Raw genomic sequence first — 20,960 nt, 5'->3', positions numbered from 1 at the left:
CTAATTGAAGGCTAAAAATTGTTGGTAGAAATCTAAATATTAAGGGTAGACGATTAAATAGTGCTGTCAAAAGACGAAATATGTCAGTATCATCAACACCAAATTTAAATCTAATCTTTTCTTTTCTGTTAAGATTTTATACAGGATTAGATGTGCACGTGTTTGTTTTTGAAAATATATTTGAATACCAGCTATGTTTGCAAAAGTGTTTTCGCTTCCAACTTCGAAGTTGTAACGCAAATCTTTAGGAATGAAATTAAACAGACCTTGTGTAACTACGTATGTTAAACCGTCGCAGATATTTCGCGGATTTAAACTTCTAACTAAGATATGGTTATAACTACGTTGAATTAGGTTATGGATTATGTATTTTTGGTTCATTATAAACAATTTATTCCAAAAATATTTTTCTCCATCACTTTTTGTTTTTGAGTTACGATCGATTTTAACAACGAAAACATTCAATTTTGATATTTTGCTAATTTCCAGTTTGTAACTAAAATATAGTTATAACTGAACTCGATATGATTATAGATAGTATGTTTTTAGTTTATTATAAACAATTTATTCCTAAAACATTTTCCTCCATCACTTTTAGTTTTTAAATTATGATCGATTGTAACAACAACAATATTCAATTTTGAAATTTTGTTACTTTCCTCTTTCTAACTAAAATATAGCTATAACGGAAGTTTATCTGGTTATGGATAATGATTTTTTAAATTATTATAAACAATTTATTTTCAAAATATTTTCCTCCATCACTTTTATTTTTTGAGTTATGATCAACTTTAACAACGAAAACATTCAATTTCGATATTTTGCTAATTTCCACTTTTTAACTAAAATATGATTATAACTGAAGTCGATCTGATTATAGATAATGTCTTTTTAGATTATTATAAACAATTTATTCCCAAAAGATCTTCCTCCATCACCTTTAGTTATTGAGTTATGATCAACTTTAACAACGAAAACATTCAATTTTGGTATTTTACTAATTTCAAGTTTCTAACTAAAATATAGTTATAACTGAAATCGATCTGATTGTGGATAATGTCTTTTTAGATTGTTATAAACAATTTATTCCTAAAACATCTTCCTCCATCACCTTTAGTTTTTGAGTTATGATCAACTGTAACAACGAAAACATTCAATTTTGATATTTTGCTCATTTCCAGTTTGTAACTAAAATATGGCTATAACTGAACTCGATATGATTATAGATAGTGTCTTTTTAGTTTATTATAAACAATTTATTCCTAAAACATTTTCCTCCATCACTTTTTATTTTTGAGTTATAGTCGACTTTAACAACGAAAACATTCAATTTCGATATTTTGCTAATTTCCACTTTCTAACTAAAATATGATTATGATTAAAGTCGATCTGATTATAGATAATGTCTTTTTAGATTGTTATAAACAATTTATCCCTAAAACATCTTCCTCCATCAGTTTTAGTTTTTGAGTTATGTTCAACTTTAACAACGAAAACATTCAATTTTGATATTTCGCTACTTTTCAGTTTCTAACTGAAATATAGTTACAACTGAAATCGATCTGATTGTGGATAATGTCTTTTTTGATTGTTATAAACAATTTATTCCTAAAACATCTTCCTCCACCACCTTTAGTTTTTGAGTTATGAGCAACTTTAACAACGAAAACATTCAATTTTGATATTTTGCTCATTCCCAGTTCCTAACTAAAATATAGCTACAACTGAAATCGATCTGATTATGAATAATGTCTTTTTAGTTTATTATAAACAATTTATTCCTAAAACATCTTCCTCCATCACTTTTAGTTTTTAAATTATTATCGATTTTAACAACGAAAACATTCAATTTTGACATTTTGCTAATTTCCAGTATCCAACTAAAATATAGTTACAACTGAAATCGATCTGATTATGAATAATGTCTTTTTAGATTATTATAAACAATTTATTCCTAAAACATCTTCCTCCACCACCTTTAGTTTTTGAGTTATGAGCAACTTTAACAACGAAAACATTCAATTTTGATATTTTGCTCATTCCCAGTTCCTAACTAAAATATAGCTACAACTGAAATCGATCTGATTATGAATAATGTCTTTTTAGTTTATTATAAACAATTTATTCCTAAAACATCTTCCTCCATCACTTTTAGTTTTTAAATTATTATCGATTTTAACAACGAAAACATTCAATTTTGACATTTTGCTAATTTCCAGTATCCAACTAAAATATAGTTACAACTGAAATCGATCTGATTATGAATAATGTCTTTTTAGATTATTATAAACAATTTATTCCTAAAACATCTTCCTCCACCACCTTTAGTTTTTGAGTTATGAGCAACTTTAACAACGAAAACATTCAATTTTGATATTTTGCTCATTCCCAGTTCCTAACTAAAATATAGCTACAACTGAAATCGATCTGATTATGAATAATGTCTTTTTAGTTTATTATAAACAATTTATTCCTAAAACATCTTCCTCCATCACTTTTAGTTTTTAAATTATTATCGATTTTAACAACGAAAACATTCAATTTTGATATTTTGCTCATTCCCAGTTCCTAACTAAAATATAGCTACAACTGAAATCAATCTGATTATGGATAATGTCTTTTTAGTTTATTATAAACAATTTATTCCTAAAACATCTTCCTCCATCACTTTTAGTTTTTAAATTATTATCGATTTTAACAACGAAAACCTTCAATTTTGACATTTTGCTAATTTCCAGTATCCAACTAAAATATAGTTACAACTGAAATCGATCTGATTATGAATAATGTCTTTTTAGATTATTATAAACAATTTATTCCTAAAACATCTTCCTCCACCACCTTTAGTTTTTGAGTTATGAGCAACTTTAACAACGAAAACATTCAATTTTGATATTTTGCTCATTCCCAGTTCCTAACTAAAATATAGCTACAACTAAAATCGATCTGATTATGAATAATGTCTTTTTAGTTTATTATAAACAATTTATTCCTAAAACATCTTCCTCCATTACTTTTAGTTTTTAAATTATTATCGATTTTGACAACGAAAACATTCAATTTTGATATTTTGCTCATTCCCAGTTCCTAACTAAAATATAGCTACAACTGAAATCAATCTGATTATGGATAATGTCTTTTTAGTTTATTATAAACAATTTATTCCTAAAACATCTTCCTCCATCAGTTTTAGTTTTTAAATTATTATCGATTTTAACAACGAAAACATTCAATTTTGACATTTTGCTAATTTCCAGTATCCAACTAAAATATAGTTACAACTGAAATCGATCTGATTATGAATAATGTCTTTTTAGATTATTATAAACAATTTATTCCTAAAACATCTTCCTCCACCACCTTTAGTTTTTGAGTTATGAGCAACTTTAACAACGAAAACATTCAATTTTGATATTTTGCTCATTCCCAGTTCCTAACTAAAATATAGCTACAACTGAAATCGATCTGATTATGAATAATGTCTTTTTAGTTTATTATAAACAATTTATTCCTAAAACATCTTCCTCCATCACTTTTAGTTTTTAAATTATTATCGATTTTAACAACGAAAACATTCAATTTTGATATTTTGCTCATTCCCAGTTCCTAACTAAAATATAGCTACAACTGAAATCAATCTGATTATGGATAATGTCTTTTTAGTTTATTATAAACAATTTATTCCTAAAACATCTTCCTCCATCACTTTTAGTTTTTAAATTATTATCGATTTTAACAACAAAAACATTCAATTTTGATATTTTACTAATTTCCAGTTCCTAACTAAAATATAGTTACAACTGAAATCGATCTGATTATGGATAATGTTTTTTTAGATTATTATAAACAATTTATTTCTAAATCATCTTCCTCCACCACCTTTAGTTTTTGAATTATGATCAACTTTAACAACGAAAATATTCAATTTTGATATTTTGCTAATTTCCAGTTTCTAACTAAAATATAGTTATACCTCAACTCGATATGATTATAGATAGTGTCTTTTTAGTTTATTATAAACAATTTATTCCTAAAACATTTTCCTCCATCACTTTGTTTTTAAATTATGATCGATTTTAACAACGAAAACATTCAATTTTGACATTTTGCTAATTTCCAGTTTCTAACTAAAATATAGTTATAACTGAAATTGATCTGATTGTGGACAATGTCTTTTTAGATTGTTATAAACAATTTATTCCTAAAACATCTTCCTCCACCACCTTTAGTTTTTGAGTTATGAGCAACTTTAACAACGAAAACATTCAATTTTGATATTTTGCTAATTTTCAGTTTCTAACTAAAATATAGTTATAACTAAAGTCGATATGATTATAAATAGTGCCTTTTTAGTTTATTATAAACAATTTATTCCGAAAATATCTTCCACCATCACTTTTAGTTTTTAAATTATGATCGATTTTAACAACAATATTCAATTTTGAAATTTTGTTACTTTCCTCTTTGTAACTAAAATATAGTTATAACTGAAATCGATCTGATTATGGATAATGTCTTTTTAGATTGTTATAAACAATTTATTCCTAAAATATCTTCCTCCATCACTTTTTGTTTTTGAGTTATGATCGACTTTAACAACGACAACATTCAATTTTGATATTTTGCTAATTTCCTGTTTCTAACTAAAATATAGCTACAACTGAAATCGATCTGATTGTGGATAGTGTCTTTTTAGATTATTATAAACAATTCATTCCTAAAATATCTTCCTCCACCACCTTTAGTTTTTGAGTTATGATCAACTTTAACAACGAAAACATTCAATTTCGATATTTTGCTAATTTCCACTTTTTAACTAAAATATGATTATAACTGAAGTCGATCTGATTATAGATAATGTCTTTTTAGATTATTATAAACAATTTATTCCCAAAAGATCTTCCTCCATCACCTTTAGTTTTTGAGTTATGATCAACTTTAACAACGAAAACATTCAATTTTGGTATTTTACTAATTTCAAGTTTCTAACTAAAATATAGTTATAACTGAAATCGATCTGATTGTGGATAATGTCTTTTTAGATTGTTATAAACAATTTATTCCTAAAACATCTTCCTCCATCACCTTTAGTTTTTGAGTTATGATCAACTTTAACAACGAAAACATTCAATTTTGATATTTTGCTAATTTCCAGCTTCTAACTAAAATATAGTTACAACTGAAATCGATCTGCTTATAAATAATGTCTTTTTAGATTATTATAAACAATTTATCCCCAAAACAATTTCCTCTATCACCTTTAGTTTTTGAGTTATGATTGATTTTAACAACGAAAACGTTCTATTTTGATATTTTCCTAATTTCCACATTTTGACTAAAATATAGTTATAAGTAAAGTCGATCTGATTATAGATAATGCCCTTTTAGTTTATTATAAGCAATTTATCCCCAAAACATTTTTCTCCATCACCGTTAGTTTTTGAGTTATCATTGACTTTAACAACGAAAACGTGCAACTTTGAAATTTTGTTAATTTCCACTTCGTAACTAAAATATAGTTGTAGCTGAAGTCGATCTTTTTAGATTGTTATAAACAATTTATTCCTAAAACATTACCTTTAGTTTTTGAGTTATGATCGACTATAAAATTCAATTTTGACTGCGCTAGATCTAGTTATGTTTTATATCTCTTTAAATTATTATAAACTTACTTTTTATTACAATTCAGCAAATTTTCTTTATTATAATATCAATTTTCATTTTAACGTCTTTAGACAGGTAAATGGCCTCATAACGTGTAAGTCGACGCTTCTTCGCTGAAAATCCTTTATGTTAATAATGTCGTCGGTTAACGTTGATCTTTACTTACGAAGGTCTGCGGTTGAAAATTGAATTTATTCCGAAGCCGTTCAACGTCTCTATCGGCGCATGACAGTTTCAACATTTCGAAACCGACAACACTTCGTTTCACACTACGTTCCAGCGCGTGTTCCCGTGCGTTTCAGGTCAACAGCGAGCGACTATCGCTGAAAAAACAATTTAATAGCGAGTAAAAACAAATTAAAATCAAATAAAACAAATAAATAGTAAAAATCGAGTTATGTGTGAAACTCTAAACTGAAAAAAAGGTACGTGGAAAATCCATTATTTTTTTATTTGTTTTTATTTAAAGTTAAAAAGTTTAGAAAAAGAGTGTTCTAGAAACCATCAACACCGTTGTTTATTGATAACCCTTTGAACTTTGTCGATTACGCGCTTCGTTGATGAATACGGCTCGTTAAGAGTTTTTTTTTAGTCTTTTGTGTTAACAGAATAAGTGATTAATCTTCCATGAAAATTTGCACCAATTAAAACTTTATTTAAAATTTAGTAAATAACAATTTATAACTTCGAAATAATATTTTAATAATCGTTGAAACGTTATCTGATTGAATTTATCTGAAATTGTTGCTTATATTTCATTTTGCAAAATATTATAAAATATATTAAAATAAATCCTTTACTAATACATAAAATAAATAATGTAAAAAGTGTTTTTATTAACACTTCTCCGAATTAAATTAAATCATATTTTTTTAAACTTTTCCGGCTCATCCACCAATTTTTTGAATCAAAATTTATATCATTATTTTAAATTTTTAATAAAATATGATTATGGTTATCCCAAAAAGGGATTGAGGAAGAGAAACGATCGTCAATTCGTAACAAAGAATGAAACCCTCTCTTACATCGAATAAAGGCAGTATCCACTTTATTTACCGAGTGCCATTTGTCTCTCTCTCGGTGGGTAAAGGACCATCACCGAGGAAAGTCCTAGAATCGACAAAGAACGGACTATTAATGACTATTCACTTGGAGCGCATTAAAAAATATATCCCAGTATTCTCTTTCTTACCCCAACATTTTCCGCGCAGATAAATTCAATTTGAAATGTCCTTTTAGCGCTTTCCTTAATGAGGACACAAGAATAGATGGAAGAAAAAAAATGCGCTTGAAAGGGAATTGTAATAATAAATGTCCCCGCGGGTCTACCTATTAGCAAATTTTCAGCAGACGTCGTCTGTCGTGCACAAGGAAGCGGTAATAAGTAGGACAAGAAGCCTTGAGAATGTTAAGATTTGAGCTTTTCGAGCACCAGCGTAATAATTGAGGACTCTGTTTGACTTTGTTTTCTTCTTTTTATGTTATTCTAGTTTAAATTAAAACCAAAAAAGATTTGTTAATGTTTATAAATGCATTTATTTCAACTTTTGATCCCAAAAATATTTATTTACGTTCCTCAAAACAAAATGTTTCAATATTTTTTCGTTTTTTACACGTTCAAAGCTCCAGTAATACGTTATCGTTGTCATAGAAACGAATTTCAATGTTTTAGGTAACAAAGCAATCAAGCCAAAATTGGAAAACCATTTATTATTTTCGTTTTATTCTAACAAAAAAATAGCGGTTCCAAATTACAACAAAGTTAATACAATAAGTCAACAGTTCCCTCAGAAGCTGCATTCTGGTTCTAGCGTTGATTTTAATGATGTGGGGAAAGTCCATAAATTTTAAAATTATCAATATCAATTTGGCACGATGGCAAAAAAATGTGGCAATTCTGCCAAAATACAAAAACCCAAGAAATAATATCTAGCATAATCAAACAATGCAATAACACGCAAACTAGTAGTCAATAGGCTTCATGAATGGACTTGGTGGGAAAAAAGATTTATAGAGTTCTGTATTGATAACTCACAACTTTATGACGAGGCCACAACCAAAGTTATAGAGCTTGAAAACAAAGTTACGATGAAAAGTGTTCTTTAAAAGTTGCCATAGAAAAGGCTCTTTAAATAGCTTCAGTTTTACCAACAAGAGGAGACTACCGAAAAATTAGACAATCTTAAGAAATAAATTTTTGAAATGATGAATTTTGCAATTTTCGCCGATTAAATTTTAAAAATTCGTATTAAATCCATTTTTTGAAATATGAGTATGAAAATTTCCCAAAGTGTTAATAAGAATGTGGTCTTTCCAATGAACTAACCCGTTTTGAAAAATAACTTTTAGTTTTTAAGAAAACAATATTTGAAGTTTTGATAAAATTTTCGATGTTGCAATTTACATCGATAACTTTCAAAATTCGCTATAAAATTAATTTCTTGAAGGATCCTTGCGGAAATATCATCAATTAGTAATTAAAGTATCCTCTTTTTAATGCAACAAGCCGTTTTGAAAAATCACTTTTAGTTCTTGAGAAATAAATTTTTTAAATAATCGACAATTTTTTCGAATTTTCAATTTTCGCCGATTAAGTTTTAAAAATTCGTATAAAATCGACTTCTTGGAATATGAGTATAAAAATTTTCCAAAATGTTAATAAAAGTGTCCTCTTTCCAATGAACCAACCCGTTTTGAAAAATAACTTTTAGTTTTTGAAAAAAATAATATTTGAAGTTTTGATAAAATTTTCGATGTTGCAATTTACATCGATAACTTTCAAAATTCGCTATAAAATTAATTTCTTGAAGTATCCTTGTGGAAATATCACCAATTATTAATTAAAGTATCCTTTTTTTAATGCAATAAACCGTTTTGAAAAATCACTTTTAGTTCTTGAGAAATAAATTTTTGAAATAATCGACAATTTTGTCGATTTTTGTAATTTTCGTCGATTTAGTTTTAAAAATTCGTATAAAATCCAGTTCTTGAAATATGAGTATGAAAATTTCCTAAAGTGTTAATAAAAGTGTCTTCTTTCCAATGAACTAACCCGTTTTGAAAAATAACTTTTAGTTTTTGAGAAAACAATATTTGAAGTTTTGATAAAATTATCGGTGTTGCAATTTTCATCGATAACTTTTAAAATGCGCTATAAAATTAATTTCTTGAAGGATCCTTGTGGAAATATTACCAATTATTGATTAAAGTATCCTCTTTTTAATGCAATAAACCGTTTTGAAAAATCACTTTTAGTTCTTGAGAAAAAAATTTTTGAAATGATCGAAATTTTTTTCGAATTTTGCAATTTTCGCCGATTAAGTTTTAAAAATTCATATAAAATCCAGTTCTTAGAATATGAGTATGAAAATTTCCCAACGTGTTAATAAGAGTGTCCTCTTTCCAATGAACTAACCCGTTTTGAAAAATAACTTTTAGTTTTTGAGAAAACAATATTTAAAGTTTTGAAAAAATTTTCGATGGTGCAATTTTCATCTATCACTTTCAAAATTCGCTATAAAATTAATTACTTGAAGGATCCTTGTGGAAATATCACCAATTATTAATTAAAGTATCCTCTTTTTAATGCAATAAACCGTTTTGAAAAATCACTTTTAGTTCTTGAGAAAAAAATTTTTGAAATGATCGAAATTTTTTTTGAATTTTGCAATTTTCGCCGATTAAGTTTTAAAAATTCATATAAAATCCAGTTCTTAGAATATGAGTATGAAAATTTCCCAAAGTGTTAATAAAAGTGCCTTCTTTCCATTGAACCAACCCGTTTTGAAAAATAACTTTTATTTTTTGAGAAAACAATACTTGAAGTTTTGATAAAATTTTCGATGTTGCAATTTTCATCGATAACTTTCAAAATTCGCTAAAAAATTAATTTCTTGAAGGATACTTGTGGAAATATCACCAATTATTAATTAAACTATTCTCTTTTTAATGCAAAAAGCCGTTTTGAAAAATCACTTTTAGTTCTTGAGAAATAAATTTTTGAAATAATCGACAATTCTTTCGAATTTTACAATTTTCATCGATAGTTTTCAAAATTCGCTATAAAATTAATCAAGACAAAAACTATGTCATCATTTTACTGAGATACTCCTACTCCTTGCTGTTCTATGCCAGAAATTGTTAAAAGTAGTCGATGGACTCAGGAGATTTAGTGATTCAATAAGGTTGCATGATCTTGGCTAAATACTTTTCAAATTTTTGTAACGGTGAGTTTTTTGGATTTTGGGCAGACCATAGAGTTTGGGACACCTGCTTGATTTTTCCTGAGGGATTAGGGTTTTCTTGATCTCTGAGTCTTGATTCGAGTTGCCTCTATTTTTAATTTGGTCTTTTTTTCCAGGTAAGTTGTAAGGTTTCTTGCTGTTGGTTTGTAAGCTGGTTCATGAGCAAGTCCGTGATCTTGTTCTTATATTCCACTGAATCCATAACCACTGTGGCTGCTTTGACATTGCCTTTGTCCGCCAGTAGTATGATGATGTCCTGTTGGATTCGACGTTGATAATGATTTCTTCGGCAGGAAGAGTGAGTTTTCTGGTTTTTAGAGCTTTGTTGCTTTCGCTACGAAAAAGCGTTTGGACTTCTAAACAGCTCCAAATGATGGTGTGCAACTCTTGGCTTAGGAATAGATGAAGTTTGTAGAGCTCCTATTCAGTGTTGTTAAGGTTCTTCCTCATTTGGCTGATATCCTCTCTGAGAAGGGAGTTGCTGGTTTGACTTTGTCGGAATCTGGTGTGGTGAACTAGTCATATAAGTTGAGAATGTTACTCAACTCATCACAGCTTGTTGTGCAGAGAAGCCAGTAGGCAGAATAAAAAAAAACATTGAGTTCATAATAGAGTAACTTTGCTGCATAAAGAGAACCATGATAAAGTCACACTTCTTTTCTAGCATCTCTCCATACCGAGATTCATTCATAGTTTGCAAGATGGAGAATCAAAAGAAACATTCCGATTGTCGTTCAACTGTCAGCAGTAAATAATACTTATGTTCGTTTGCTTCTAACTACTTTGTTTCTGCCCACAATGTTTTCTTCTGCAAATGGACATAACAATACTCTTCTCATGATATTTTGCTTCTACATATGGTGATTTCGTTCTAACTATGGTAATTTGCTTCTGTGCCAAATGTATTCTTTTACATACAACTATGATATTGTTTCTGCACATGATTCTGATTTATGATTTTTTGCATCTAAGCTTAAGGTTGGTATTAATTTCTTCTGCTAATGATCATGGTATTGTTCCTAATACAGTTTACTTATGTTGTGTTTCCCTTCTACAAATCATTCCCAGATATTTTGCTCCAAGGCATAATAAGCTTCATTATTATATTAATGATAAAAAAGTAAAATCCCGGCACCTCCACCATTATTTTTATTTGTAATTTTTAACATTAATTAAAAAAGTTGCTACAAATACTTAATGAAATTAAAACAATAATAAAAGAAACATACTACTGAATCGTAATTGTTTAAAATTCTGCTCGATTTCAATAAATTAAACGGGATTTCTCAAACTCGAGCTAAAACTGTATCAAACCGTTTTAACGCGGCGATGAATTCACCTCTATTAAATACGCAATTTCAAATTGTAAAAGTGGTCGAAGCCCAAGGATGAACGAATGAATGAATTAATTTTGAAAATGACATTTTCCCATTAAAATGGGAGGCCATATCCCGATCGCATATTGCGCAAAATTATAATCGCATAAATAGGTAAATACATGTTTTGAATAGATACAAACGGATATTAATTTTTAACCTGAATGTAAATTTTGTTTGAACATTATACAAATACGAAATTCCGATCGATTGCAATTTAACATGAGACGGGGTTATTTGCCGAGTTCGATAGGAGGTAATTCTGTGATGTTTGCAGTTTATAGATTAAAATGTACGGTTGTCGAACCGTATTCTTGGTGGTCTTCGTTTTGGGACCTGCGGCGTTCGGTTTTCGATGTGACAGGACACCACCGGATGTCACAAAACCCAAGAGCCCATCCCACGGTGAATATTTGCTAGAAATTAACGGAGATCCATCTAACTACGTCTCCGGGTACACATACAAGGGTAAGTAAACTTTGGTGTAGATTTGCAAATATTTGTATTCGCCTTCTTCCTATTATCAGATTGATAATTATGCGGGTTAATTAATGTCGTTACTTTGTACGTTTCGTTATCATAACAAAACTTAATAATCTCTGACAAAGTTACAAAACGTTTGCATAATCCAACGTTAATTAAAAGCACGGAACAAATCTACGAGAAAACGAACTTAAACACAAAAAGGGTACCCAGTTTAATCCGGCGTGCTCGGAATTTTTAATAAACGGCCAGTCATAATATTTTCTAACGTCGAACGCCAGCTCGTCGGTGATTAATGAACCGACGCGCCGGATATGGACAAAAAACCATAGCGATGCTGTGCTCGAGCTGAAGTTGGCAGATGGCACTGCGAAAAAGAGATAGCTCTTTTTCACGGTCCATGCACCACCGTACATATATTAGCGGTATTTTCATAAAACTATCATTAACTTAGCATTTGTTTAAACCAACATAATTGGATATTAAAGTAATATTAGCTTACAAAACTTTCAAATTCCAACGTTTTATTTAATTAAAAATTATCTCAAAATTATATATAATTCAATTAATGTGTTTTCATTTATTATTTACGAAAGAAAATGCTTTCCAAATCGACGATTAGATCAATATTTCATTTGACACATGATAATAGGAAACGTCTGTCATGGGTAATGGATCATAATAGGATATGCTTTCATTGTGTGCTACAATGCATTATCCTAAAGTCATTTGTCAAACGCTTTATTCATTCCACTTGAACGCTTTTTGAGTATTGATTTATATCTATCTAATTCTCATCGTTGTTTTTATCATATATATAGAAAATATTTTATTTACTTCAATTCGTACATTTTTCCAATTTGATTTCTACCAGTCGAGCTTTGTGTTATTCATTTAATATTATAGTTCTTCTGTCAAACCAGTGAATGCCTTGATAGTTTCCATTATGAAAAAAATTTCTGAGCACTTTTTCTATATCTTACATTATGCACTCAACCTAGCGACTTATTTCCAGCATACTGATAATTACTGTAACCTTCGTTCAGCTGGTGGGAACGTAATTAAATGCTAAGCAGGCTTTAAAAACTCTCATCAAGTGTATTTTCATATCCTCTAGGCTCCATTGAAGAAGAGCAGGAAATATACCGTCGGGTCCCAGTGTTTTGAAGGGCTCAAAACTGCCGACGGCCCACTCTACCAACTCATTTCTTACAACCTGGTTGGCTATCTGCCAGTAGTGGCTGGTAGGAGAGTTATTAAATTCCACTTAGTGTAGAAGCGTTGAAAAATCTTGCAAATAACCTGGAAAATGAACATCCTTAGAAAAACTGCCATCAGACTTTTAGATAGAGATAGTATTTTATTTAGGCGTGAGGCCTCAGCAGCTCTCTCCACCTCTTCACAAAAACCTCTCCAGGCTTGTCGTTTCTTGACAAGGTGAAACGACTGGTGTGTTTTGAACAAGGTCCAGTCAGAATTCAGTCTAGTTTGTTTTGCTTTATTGAAAGCTTTTCTTCAAGTGACCCTCAGTGAATGTAGATCAGGAGTCCACCAAGGTGTAGCCCTCCATAATTCTCTCAGGGCATGCACTGTGGAAGGCCTGAGTTAGTGTGCCACCCAAGAGGTTTGAGTAATTCTCCAATTCATCGGTATTTCCAGGAAGGAATCTCGCAATTGCTCATTTAGACAGCTTGCAAAAATGCTCAAGTTAGTCCGCTTTGGATCCCGGACCCTCTTTTTCAAGAGCATAGTTGGTCCTAAATCAAAAGTGATCCAGTTTGTAAGCTGGTTCATGAGCAAGTCCGTGATCTTGTTCTTATATTCCACTGAATCCATAACCACTGTGGCTACTTTGACATTGCCTTTGTCCGCGTAGTATCATCAGTAGTATGATGATGTCCTGTTGGATTCGACGTTGATAATGATTTCTTCGACAGGAAGAGTGAGTTTTCTGGTTTTTAAAGCTTTGTTGCTTTCGCTACGAAAAAGCGTTTGGACTTCTAAACAGCTCCAAATGATGGTGTGCAACTCTTGGCTTAGGAATAGATGAAGTTTGTAGAGCTCCTATTCAGTGTTGTTAAGGTTCTTCCTCATTTGGCTGATATCCTCTCTGAGAAAGGAGTTGCTGGTTTGACTTTGTCGGAATCTGGTGTGGTGAACTAGTCATATAAGTTGAGAATGTTACTCAACTCATCACAGCTTGTTGTGCAGAGAAGCCAGTAGGTAGAATTAAAGAAAACATTGAGTTCATAATAGAGTAACTTTGCTGCATAAAGAGAACCTAATAAAGCCACACTGCTTTTCTAGCATCTCTCCATACCGACATTCGTTCATAGTTTCTAAGATAGAGAATCAAAAGAAACATTCCGATGGTCGTTCAACTGCCAGCAGTAAATAATACTTATGTTCGTTTGCTTCTATCCACTTTGTTTCTGCCCACAATGTTTTCTTCTGCAAATGGACATAACAATACTCTTCTCATGATATTTTGCTTCTACATATGGTGATTTCGTTCTAACTATGGTAATTTGCTTCTGTGCCAAATGTATTCTTTTACATACAACTATGATATTGTTTCTGCATATGATTCTGACTTATGATTTTTTGCATCTAAGCTTAAGGTTGGTATTAATTTCTTCTGCTAATGATCATGGTATTGTTCCTAATACAGTTTACTTTTTATGTTGTGTTTCCCTTCTACAAATCATGATATTATTCTTTCCCAGATATTTTGCTCCAAGGCACAATTCTCTCAGGGCATGCACTGTGGAAGGCCTGAATTAGTGTGCCACCCAAGAGGTTTGAGTAATTCTCCAATTCATCGGTATTTCCAGGAAGGAATCTCGCAATTGCTCATTTAGACAGCTTGCAAAAATGCTCAAGTCAGTCCGCTTTGGATCCCGGACCCTCTTTTTTAAGAGCATAGTTGATCCTAAATCAAAAGTGATCCATCTACGGTCAGACATAGACGCCTCCTGGCAGACACACCAGTTGCTAATCTTTTGAGATACGTTCACCGATGCCAAAGTCAAATTAATAATCGTCTGACACCTAGCATTGACGAACGTGGGTTTACAGCCTTGGTTGATTATTTCCAAGTAATAAATTTAAGCAAGGTCTTACCTCTAAAGTTTCCTTCGTCACATCCCCAGGCAACAGAATAAGCGTTGGAATTGCAGCCTACAATGAGTAGCCATTTATTTACCTTGCTAGCGTTGACTAATGCTGTCAAGGCCGCAGTAGGAGTCATCTCTTCTATAGGCAGGTAGGCAGATGCTAGACACAGCGTCGTTTTCTTCCGGCAGGAGATACGCGGAAATATGTCTAGGAACGTAGATTACAGCTGTCGGTCGATCCTGAGTACTGAAAAAGAAAACAAAACCGCTAAGAGAACCAAAACCAGAAACATTCGAGTTGATAGTCCATGGCTCTTGAATCAGAGCAATACAATCATGTCAAGGTGCCAGCACAATACTGCAGTTGCAGCCCTGCCACGGTGCAAGTTGCATTGTATTACTCTTAATGTCGCAGGGTCCTCTCCAAACTCCTCTCTAGGCATCTGGATTTGGGGAGCAGGTGGGAGTCATCAACATTGAGTCGGACAGATCCGAAGACGACCTGTGCGAGGTTCCTACTGGTTTCGCCCTTTTTGAGCCGGTGGTTTCACCAACCCGCTCAGTGGTCATGGACGCAGAAACTGCCTCCAATCTAACCAAGGGAGAAACTGAGCTGAACGCGACCCCCGAGTGAATATGGTACTAAGCAGAAAGTTCATTCTACCTTCGTGCGTGGCAAGCCATTCAGCCGCTTTTTCAAAAAGCAGCGAAGGTCATGAGCATGCCGTTGTTATACTCTTTCTCCTCAGAATGTAACAAAGACCAGTTTGCAACCTCTAAGTGAAGGTTTTGTTGCGTCATGTTTCTTCCTTGTCTAATCGTCCCCTTGACTTTCTTCTTTGGAGCACTTTCATTGTCTTCTTACAGAGTTCTTATAATGCTGTCAAATTATCGTTCTATTAAGTTTTTCTTTTCTTCTGAAAAATCTTGGATATTGATCTATTGCGATTTTGGACGGCCCTTGGGTTGATAAGCTCATTGGTAATCACGTTGGGTTGACTCTCTCCCACTTTAGTTACCAACGATGCTTCGCTAGCTAACTCATCCAAGGTTTTGGATCCACTAAGAGATGGATATCCTGTATTTCAGATATCTTGGGTTCTCTGCATTTGTACATTTCAAGTCAACCTAGTATAATATTAGGGCCCTGAGGGAGATCCAACCTAAGTCTTCTTTTTATAGAGGGAACTAAAAATCTGTTAGAACTGGAAATTGTATAGGTCGAGTAGTGACGGGTTGGAGGAATTAACTTAATCTTCGGAATCTGCCTCCTTTACTTCATTTCTACTCTATCTTACTTTCTAATATTTTTGTTTGGAACTCTCATCATGATCTTTTCATAGTTCCAACAACAATGTTAGAATGTATCAACCATCTTGCTAAATCATATACCGCAATAAATTTATTTAATTGTTGGACCAAAATAAATTTTTATAAAACCAAAAAGTACTTTACGTTGAATGATATGCAGCGAAACAGTTTTCCAAACAAAAACGAGGTTCATCTTTGTGGATAATATTATCGGATCTTGTTTCTAATACTTTTTTGAATAGTAGCAGAATAGTGGCAGAACCCAACCCAATTCAAGCCAACCGAACCCAACAAACCCCAACCGAATCCAACAAGATGGTTACGGGTGGATGGCGTTGCATTGGAGTTCTTTTTTCTTCTTTCTGTCCTGCGAAGAAAACAACCTGAGCTCCACCATTTATCTCTCCTGTTCTTTTCATCTAGTAGATCTTCTTTTTCAGGGTTCTGCATCCTCTGGTTGCATGAGAAGAATTACAAAAAAAGTGTTAACTCATTAATTAGTTAACTAGAAATAAAGACGTACCTGGAAGGGGCATAATAGACTGCCCCCTTCTTCTCTCCTCTTCTATTCTTGGTCGTCTATAAAAGTTCCAGCTATTTCTTACGTATTTTGTAGTAGTATTTCTTCTCTTTGTCCACTCATAAGCTGGGTTAGGAAATAATTCATCTCTCCCCATCTTCTTGTTATCCATGGCGTTTTTTTTGGTAATAATCTTTTGGTCCATCTAGCTTTACCACTGTCTTTAGCCCATCTGGCTTCCCATTCATTTATAGCTTGCCTCTCTTCTTTTGGCCATCAGATCTATTGGTAGTGTGTCTCCCAGCACCAATCCAAGCCGAGGAACCGTATAAAACTTGGGAATAGATCATTAATCCAATCATCTTCCTTTTTTCGGCGCTTGGCCCATAGGTGGAGCCCATTATTGTATTCAGGGCGTCTTATTTGTCACATATTCCATATTATCACCCCATTTTAGGTCTTTCCAGATCATCACCCCTAGATATTTTATGGACCTATGTGACCTTTGATGTTTATTCTAGCTTCTCTTTCACATCTTCTGCTTTTCAGCGTTACGACTGCTGATTTTTCCAGGACGATGTCCAAGCCCATCTCTTCCAGAAGAAGAAAACAGATTTTATTCTGTACCCACTACATAAAAAAAATAAGAATAACAATAAAAATATCTATATGTATATACAACAAAAATAAAAAGTTAAGGGGTGAGAATAGGGCTACCGACCAAGGTCTTTCTGCCCGTGATTTTTGTAGTCGGCGGCTTGTTTCAGTCTTCTCTGACGGCCAGGAGTTTTTGGAAGAGAAGAGGTGGGTTGTTGCGAGGGTGGAGTAATCGAGGCGATATAAGCGTGTGTTGCAAGGCATTGGTAGGAAAATTTAGAATGGATTTATCGGACAAAGATTGAAGACGGGTATGGATAGGGGGAATATCGGTAAGTTGGTATAGCAGATCATTGCTAGGGTTAAAGAGGGGATTACGGGGGTTCCTAATTCGGGTGATGGATCTCAGTGCAGATCTTTCCGCTACGTCCAGGTGGTACTTCGTTCTTCTTGGTGCGTTGCTTAGCAGTATTGATCCATATTCTATGATGGGCCTGAATATGGTCTTGTAGATGTGGGAGGCACATGAGGTAGAGATTCCGCGACCGCTGAACGAGAGAGATTTAAAGTGTTTGGCGCGTGTCTTTACTTTCATCTTCACCTTGGTTGCATGAGTGGAAAACTTAAGCGTTCTGTCAAGTATTATGCCAAGATACTTGCAGGTTGGTGAGACGGAGATTGCCGTTGATTGGATTGTAATTGTGGGAGAGGGAGCGCGGGGTGAGAGGAATGGGACAAAAAATTGTGATTTTGTGGGATTGAGTAGGATGCGCCATTTTCGGTACTAATTTTCCGTTTCGTTTATGAGCGTCTGCAGCTTACGGACCGAGGAAGTGATATCCCTACTGTGCGAAACCAATGCTGTGTCGTCGGCGTAAAGAAGTGCGTATGCAGTGAGGTTAAAGGCGTCTGGGTTGTCGTTGTAAAGATCGTGGCAGAATAGATTGTATAGAGCGGGAGAGATAGGCGAACCCTGAGGAAGGCCTTGCTGAGCGGAGAAGCTGTGGGAGGAGTGATTTTTCAACTTCACGATGGAGGAGCGATTCGACAGGAATTGGTTTATCAGGGTTAGTATGGCGTTTTTAGCTTATCCAGTGTAAATAGCAATCCTTTGTGCCACACGGAGTCAAAGGCCTTTCAGACGTCCAGAAACACTGCTGCAGATTTCAGTTTTACAAAACGTGCCGCCTGGAAGTTGTAAACCAGAATAGTTAGTGGCTGGGACGTTGATTTGCCGGATTGGAAGCCAAATTGGTAAGGCGGAATTTTCTTTGATACCGCAGCCAGGAGCTTGTTCTTCAAGTGCGTCTCGAAGAGTTTTCCAATTACGGGGAGCAGTGAGATGGCGCGATAGTTGGCTGGATCAGATAGAGAAGGATCCTTCTTGGGAATACAAGTAATAATTGACGTCTTCCAGTCGCGCGGGAAATGCTGAGTCGTAAGGCAAAAGTTAATTATTTTTCTGATAAAGCCATGGATGTTAAGATCTAGACTTCTAAGCAGTTTCCTTGTGATGTTATCATAACCGGGAGCGGTATCTTTTCCCTGTCCAAGAAGAGTAAAATATTCGTCTTCCAACATGAGAGCATCTACGGGTGTCTCGAACGGTGTCAAAAATGCGGATTCGTACCAATTATCTATAATGCTTTTATTGTGGGAACAAAACGAAACATCCTCGGTAAAGGTGAATACACCTTCTAGGTAGTCAGCGTGTATGTTGGCAATCTCTTCAGGGTTGGAGTGCACACCGCCATCGGTAGGATCAATGAGCTCCTCCGTTCCAGGTGTCTTTTGGTATCTTGATAGTTTTCGAATTTCGTGCCAATAGTTTTTTCCTTTACACATTTTTATTTTGTCACAGGCTTCCATGTACTTTTCCGTTCTGTTTTGCTGAATTAGTTTCTGTATCTTTTTGTTGAACTCATTAAACTTCTTTTTTAACTCAGGCACTTCATATACCCTGAAGTCTCGATATAGGCGTCTTTTCTCTTTGATGAGTCTGATAATAAATGGAGGTAGCGGAAAACTGTAGTGTTTGGTGGTTCTGGATGGACTCGCTTTGTCTATCGACTCTACCTAGCCCTCTACCATATATATGTTTTTACAAAGTATTATCCTTTCCTCATTAAGTTATGTTTTATTTTCATATGCAAGCTATTACCATCCATCTCAATATTTGTGAGTTTTTAAGCATGAACTCCTTCACTAGATTGTGGTAGTTACACAACTTTTGTCATTCATCTACACTTTCTTCGCCACAATGGGTATTACCATCTTAGCATCATCACTCTTGCATTAAATTCACGCAGATTCTCTTTCTCTCCTATTTTTTGGTTGTCCGACCCTTTCCTCCTTGCTCTTGCAATGTGCATAAATTTATCGTCGATGGCTATCTCTTAAATCTTTCATAAGAAGCTTTTTCTCCAGACCTCGACATAGTTTAATAGTGCCTTTATTATAATCCTCTATTATTACTATGTAAAAAAAGCCTAATAAAATCCAGAACAGAAAAAAATGTCTTTCTATTCGCAAAAAAGAGTTAGATAATGCTTCTTTGCTACAATAATAATCTAAATTGATGCGTACTAATATTGTAGATGGTAAAGTGGAACTGCCATTTGAGCATCACATGGTCACTAGGCGTGATGTAAATTACCAGAGTAATTAATTGGCGGTGAGTGTGCCAAACGCGGTGCAATTTATCATCAATTGTGGGGGCAGTGGTCAACTAGCAACTTCCTATTTTACGCCGAACAGTTTCGCGCACATTCGCCACACCGTATTATTACAAATAAAAAGTCTTGACTTTTTAATTGACCCAAAACGAATTCCACGAATTATTTCCCATGCGCGAAAATAAAACGCGCCCTCGTTTGCCGTTAAAGCCCCTTTCATCATAGCGAGAAGCTGCGTTCGCCAGTTTCTATTTCGAGGCGAATTCGTTTTCGTACCTCCGCGTATAACCGAGCGTGCTTTTCCATTACCAGGCTTATCCAGAGTTTAATAAAATTTAAGTCAAATTTAAGAAAGTACCGCAAATCAAATTCCCTCATCGGTCTACGATGGACAAAAGGTTTTTAGAGGGCCCAATTTGCTTAAATATGCCCGCTTATTCTGTGGGAGAACGAAATTAAATCCCGGATATAACCCGAGCTGCATCTGGTACACTGGCAATTAATCGACCCAATAAAGAACGAAATTCTTTCCTTTTCGAGAATGAAATAATGCTCTTTCGAGCGTTATTAATCTCTCTTTGATCTGGGGACACATTAGGGGATAATAAAACAGCTTACGTTAGCTTTCATGTTTTTTTTTAAGTGATTAATTAAGGAAGCTATTTTTAATTTATTAATTTAGTTTATGTTAGTGGTGGAACGGCCAAAGCCGGATATTAAAAACCTATTACTTAGTACTCCACCATTCACTTGAATTAATATCTCTTTTAGGTGTTGGACACTGCAGATAATAATCAAGTTCAATCCCTATAGGACTTTCTTCAATACGATATGTAAAATCTCTTGTTACAGTTTCGTCTAGTTTTCTTCTCTTCGCTTGTAATTCATCATCACATTCATTACTAACAGAACTGTCGCTGTTATCACTTTCGATTATTAATTAAAGTATCCTCTTTTTAATGCAAAAAGCCGTT

General features: G+C 33.4%; 1 protein-coding gene across 4 annotated transcripts in view; it reads left to right on the top strand.

The window, feature by feature from the left end:
* Window positions 1-5,923: 5,923 nt before the first annotated feature.
* The window catches only part of LOC111415205 (spondin-1), a 36,273-nt gene continuing 21,236 nt past the window's right edge, over window positions 5,924-20,960 (top strand). Inside the window, exons 1-2 of one of the 4 annotated variants that reach the window (XM_071199837.1) lie at window positions 5,924-6,089; window positions 11,562-11,752. In XM_071199837.1, the coding sequence (XP_071055938.1) occupies window positions 11,575-11,752 (178 nt within the window). In that variant the 5' untranslated portion in view covers window positions 5,924-6,089; window positions 11,562-11,574. The remainder of the gene's footprint in view (window positions 6,090-11,561; window positions 11,753-20,960) is intronic. The other 3 variants (XM_023046760.2, XM_023046759.2, XM_023046761.2) reach the window with 3 other exon arrangements.

Source organism: Onthophagus taurus, chromosome 11, assembly GCF_036711975.1.
Source record: "Onthophagus taurus isolate NC chromosome 11, IU_Otau_3.0, whole genome shotgun sequence".
NCBI classification, from domain to species: domain Eukaryota; kingdom Metazoa; phylum Arthropoda; class Insecta; order Coleoptera; family Scarabaeidae; genus Onthophagus; species Onthophagus taurus.
Note: the sequence above shows the minus strand (reverse complement) of the source record. Positions and strands in the feature narration are given on the sequence as shown.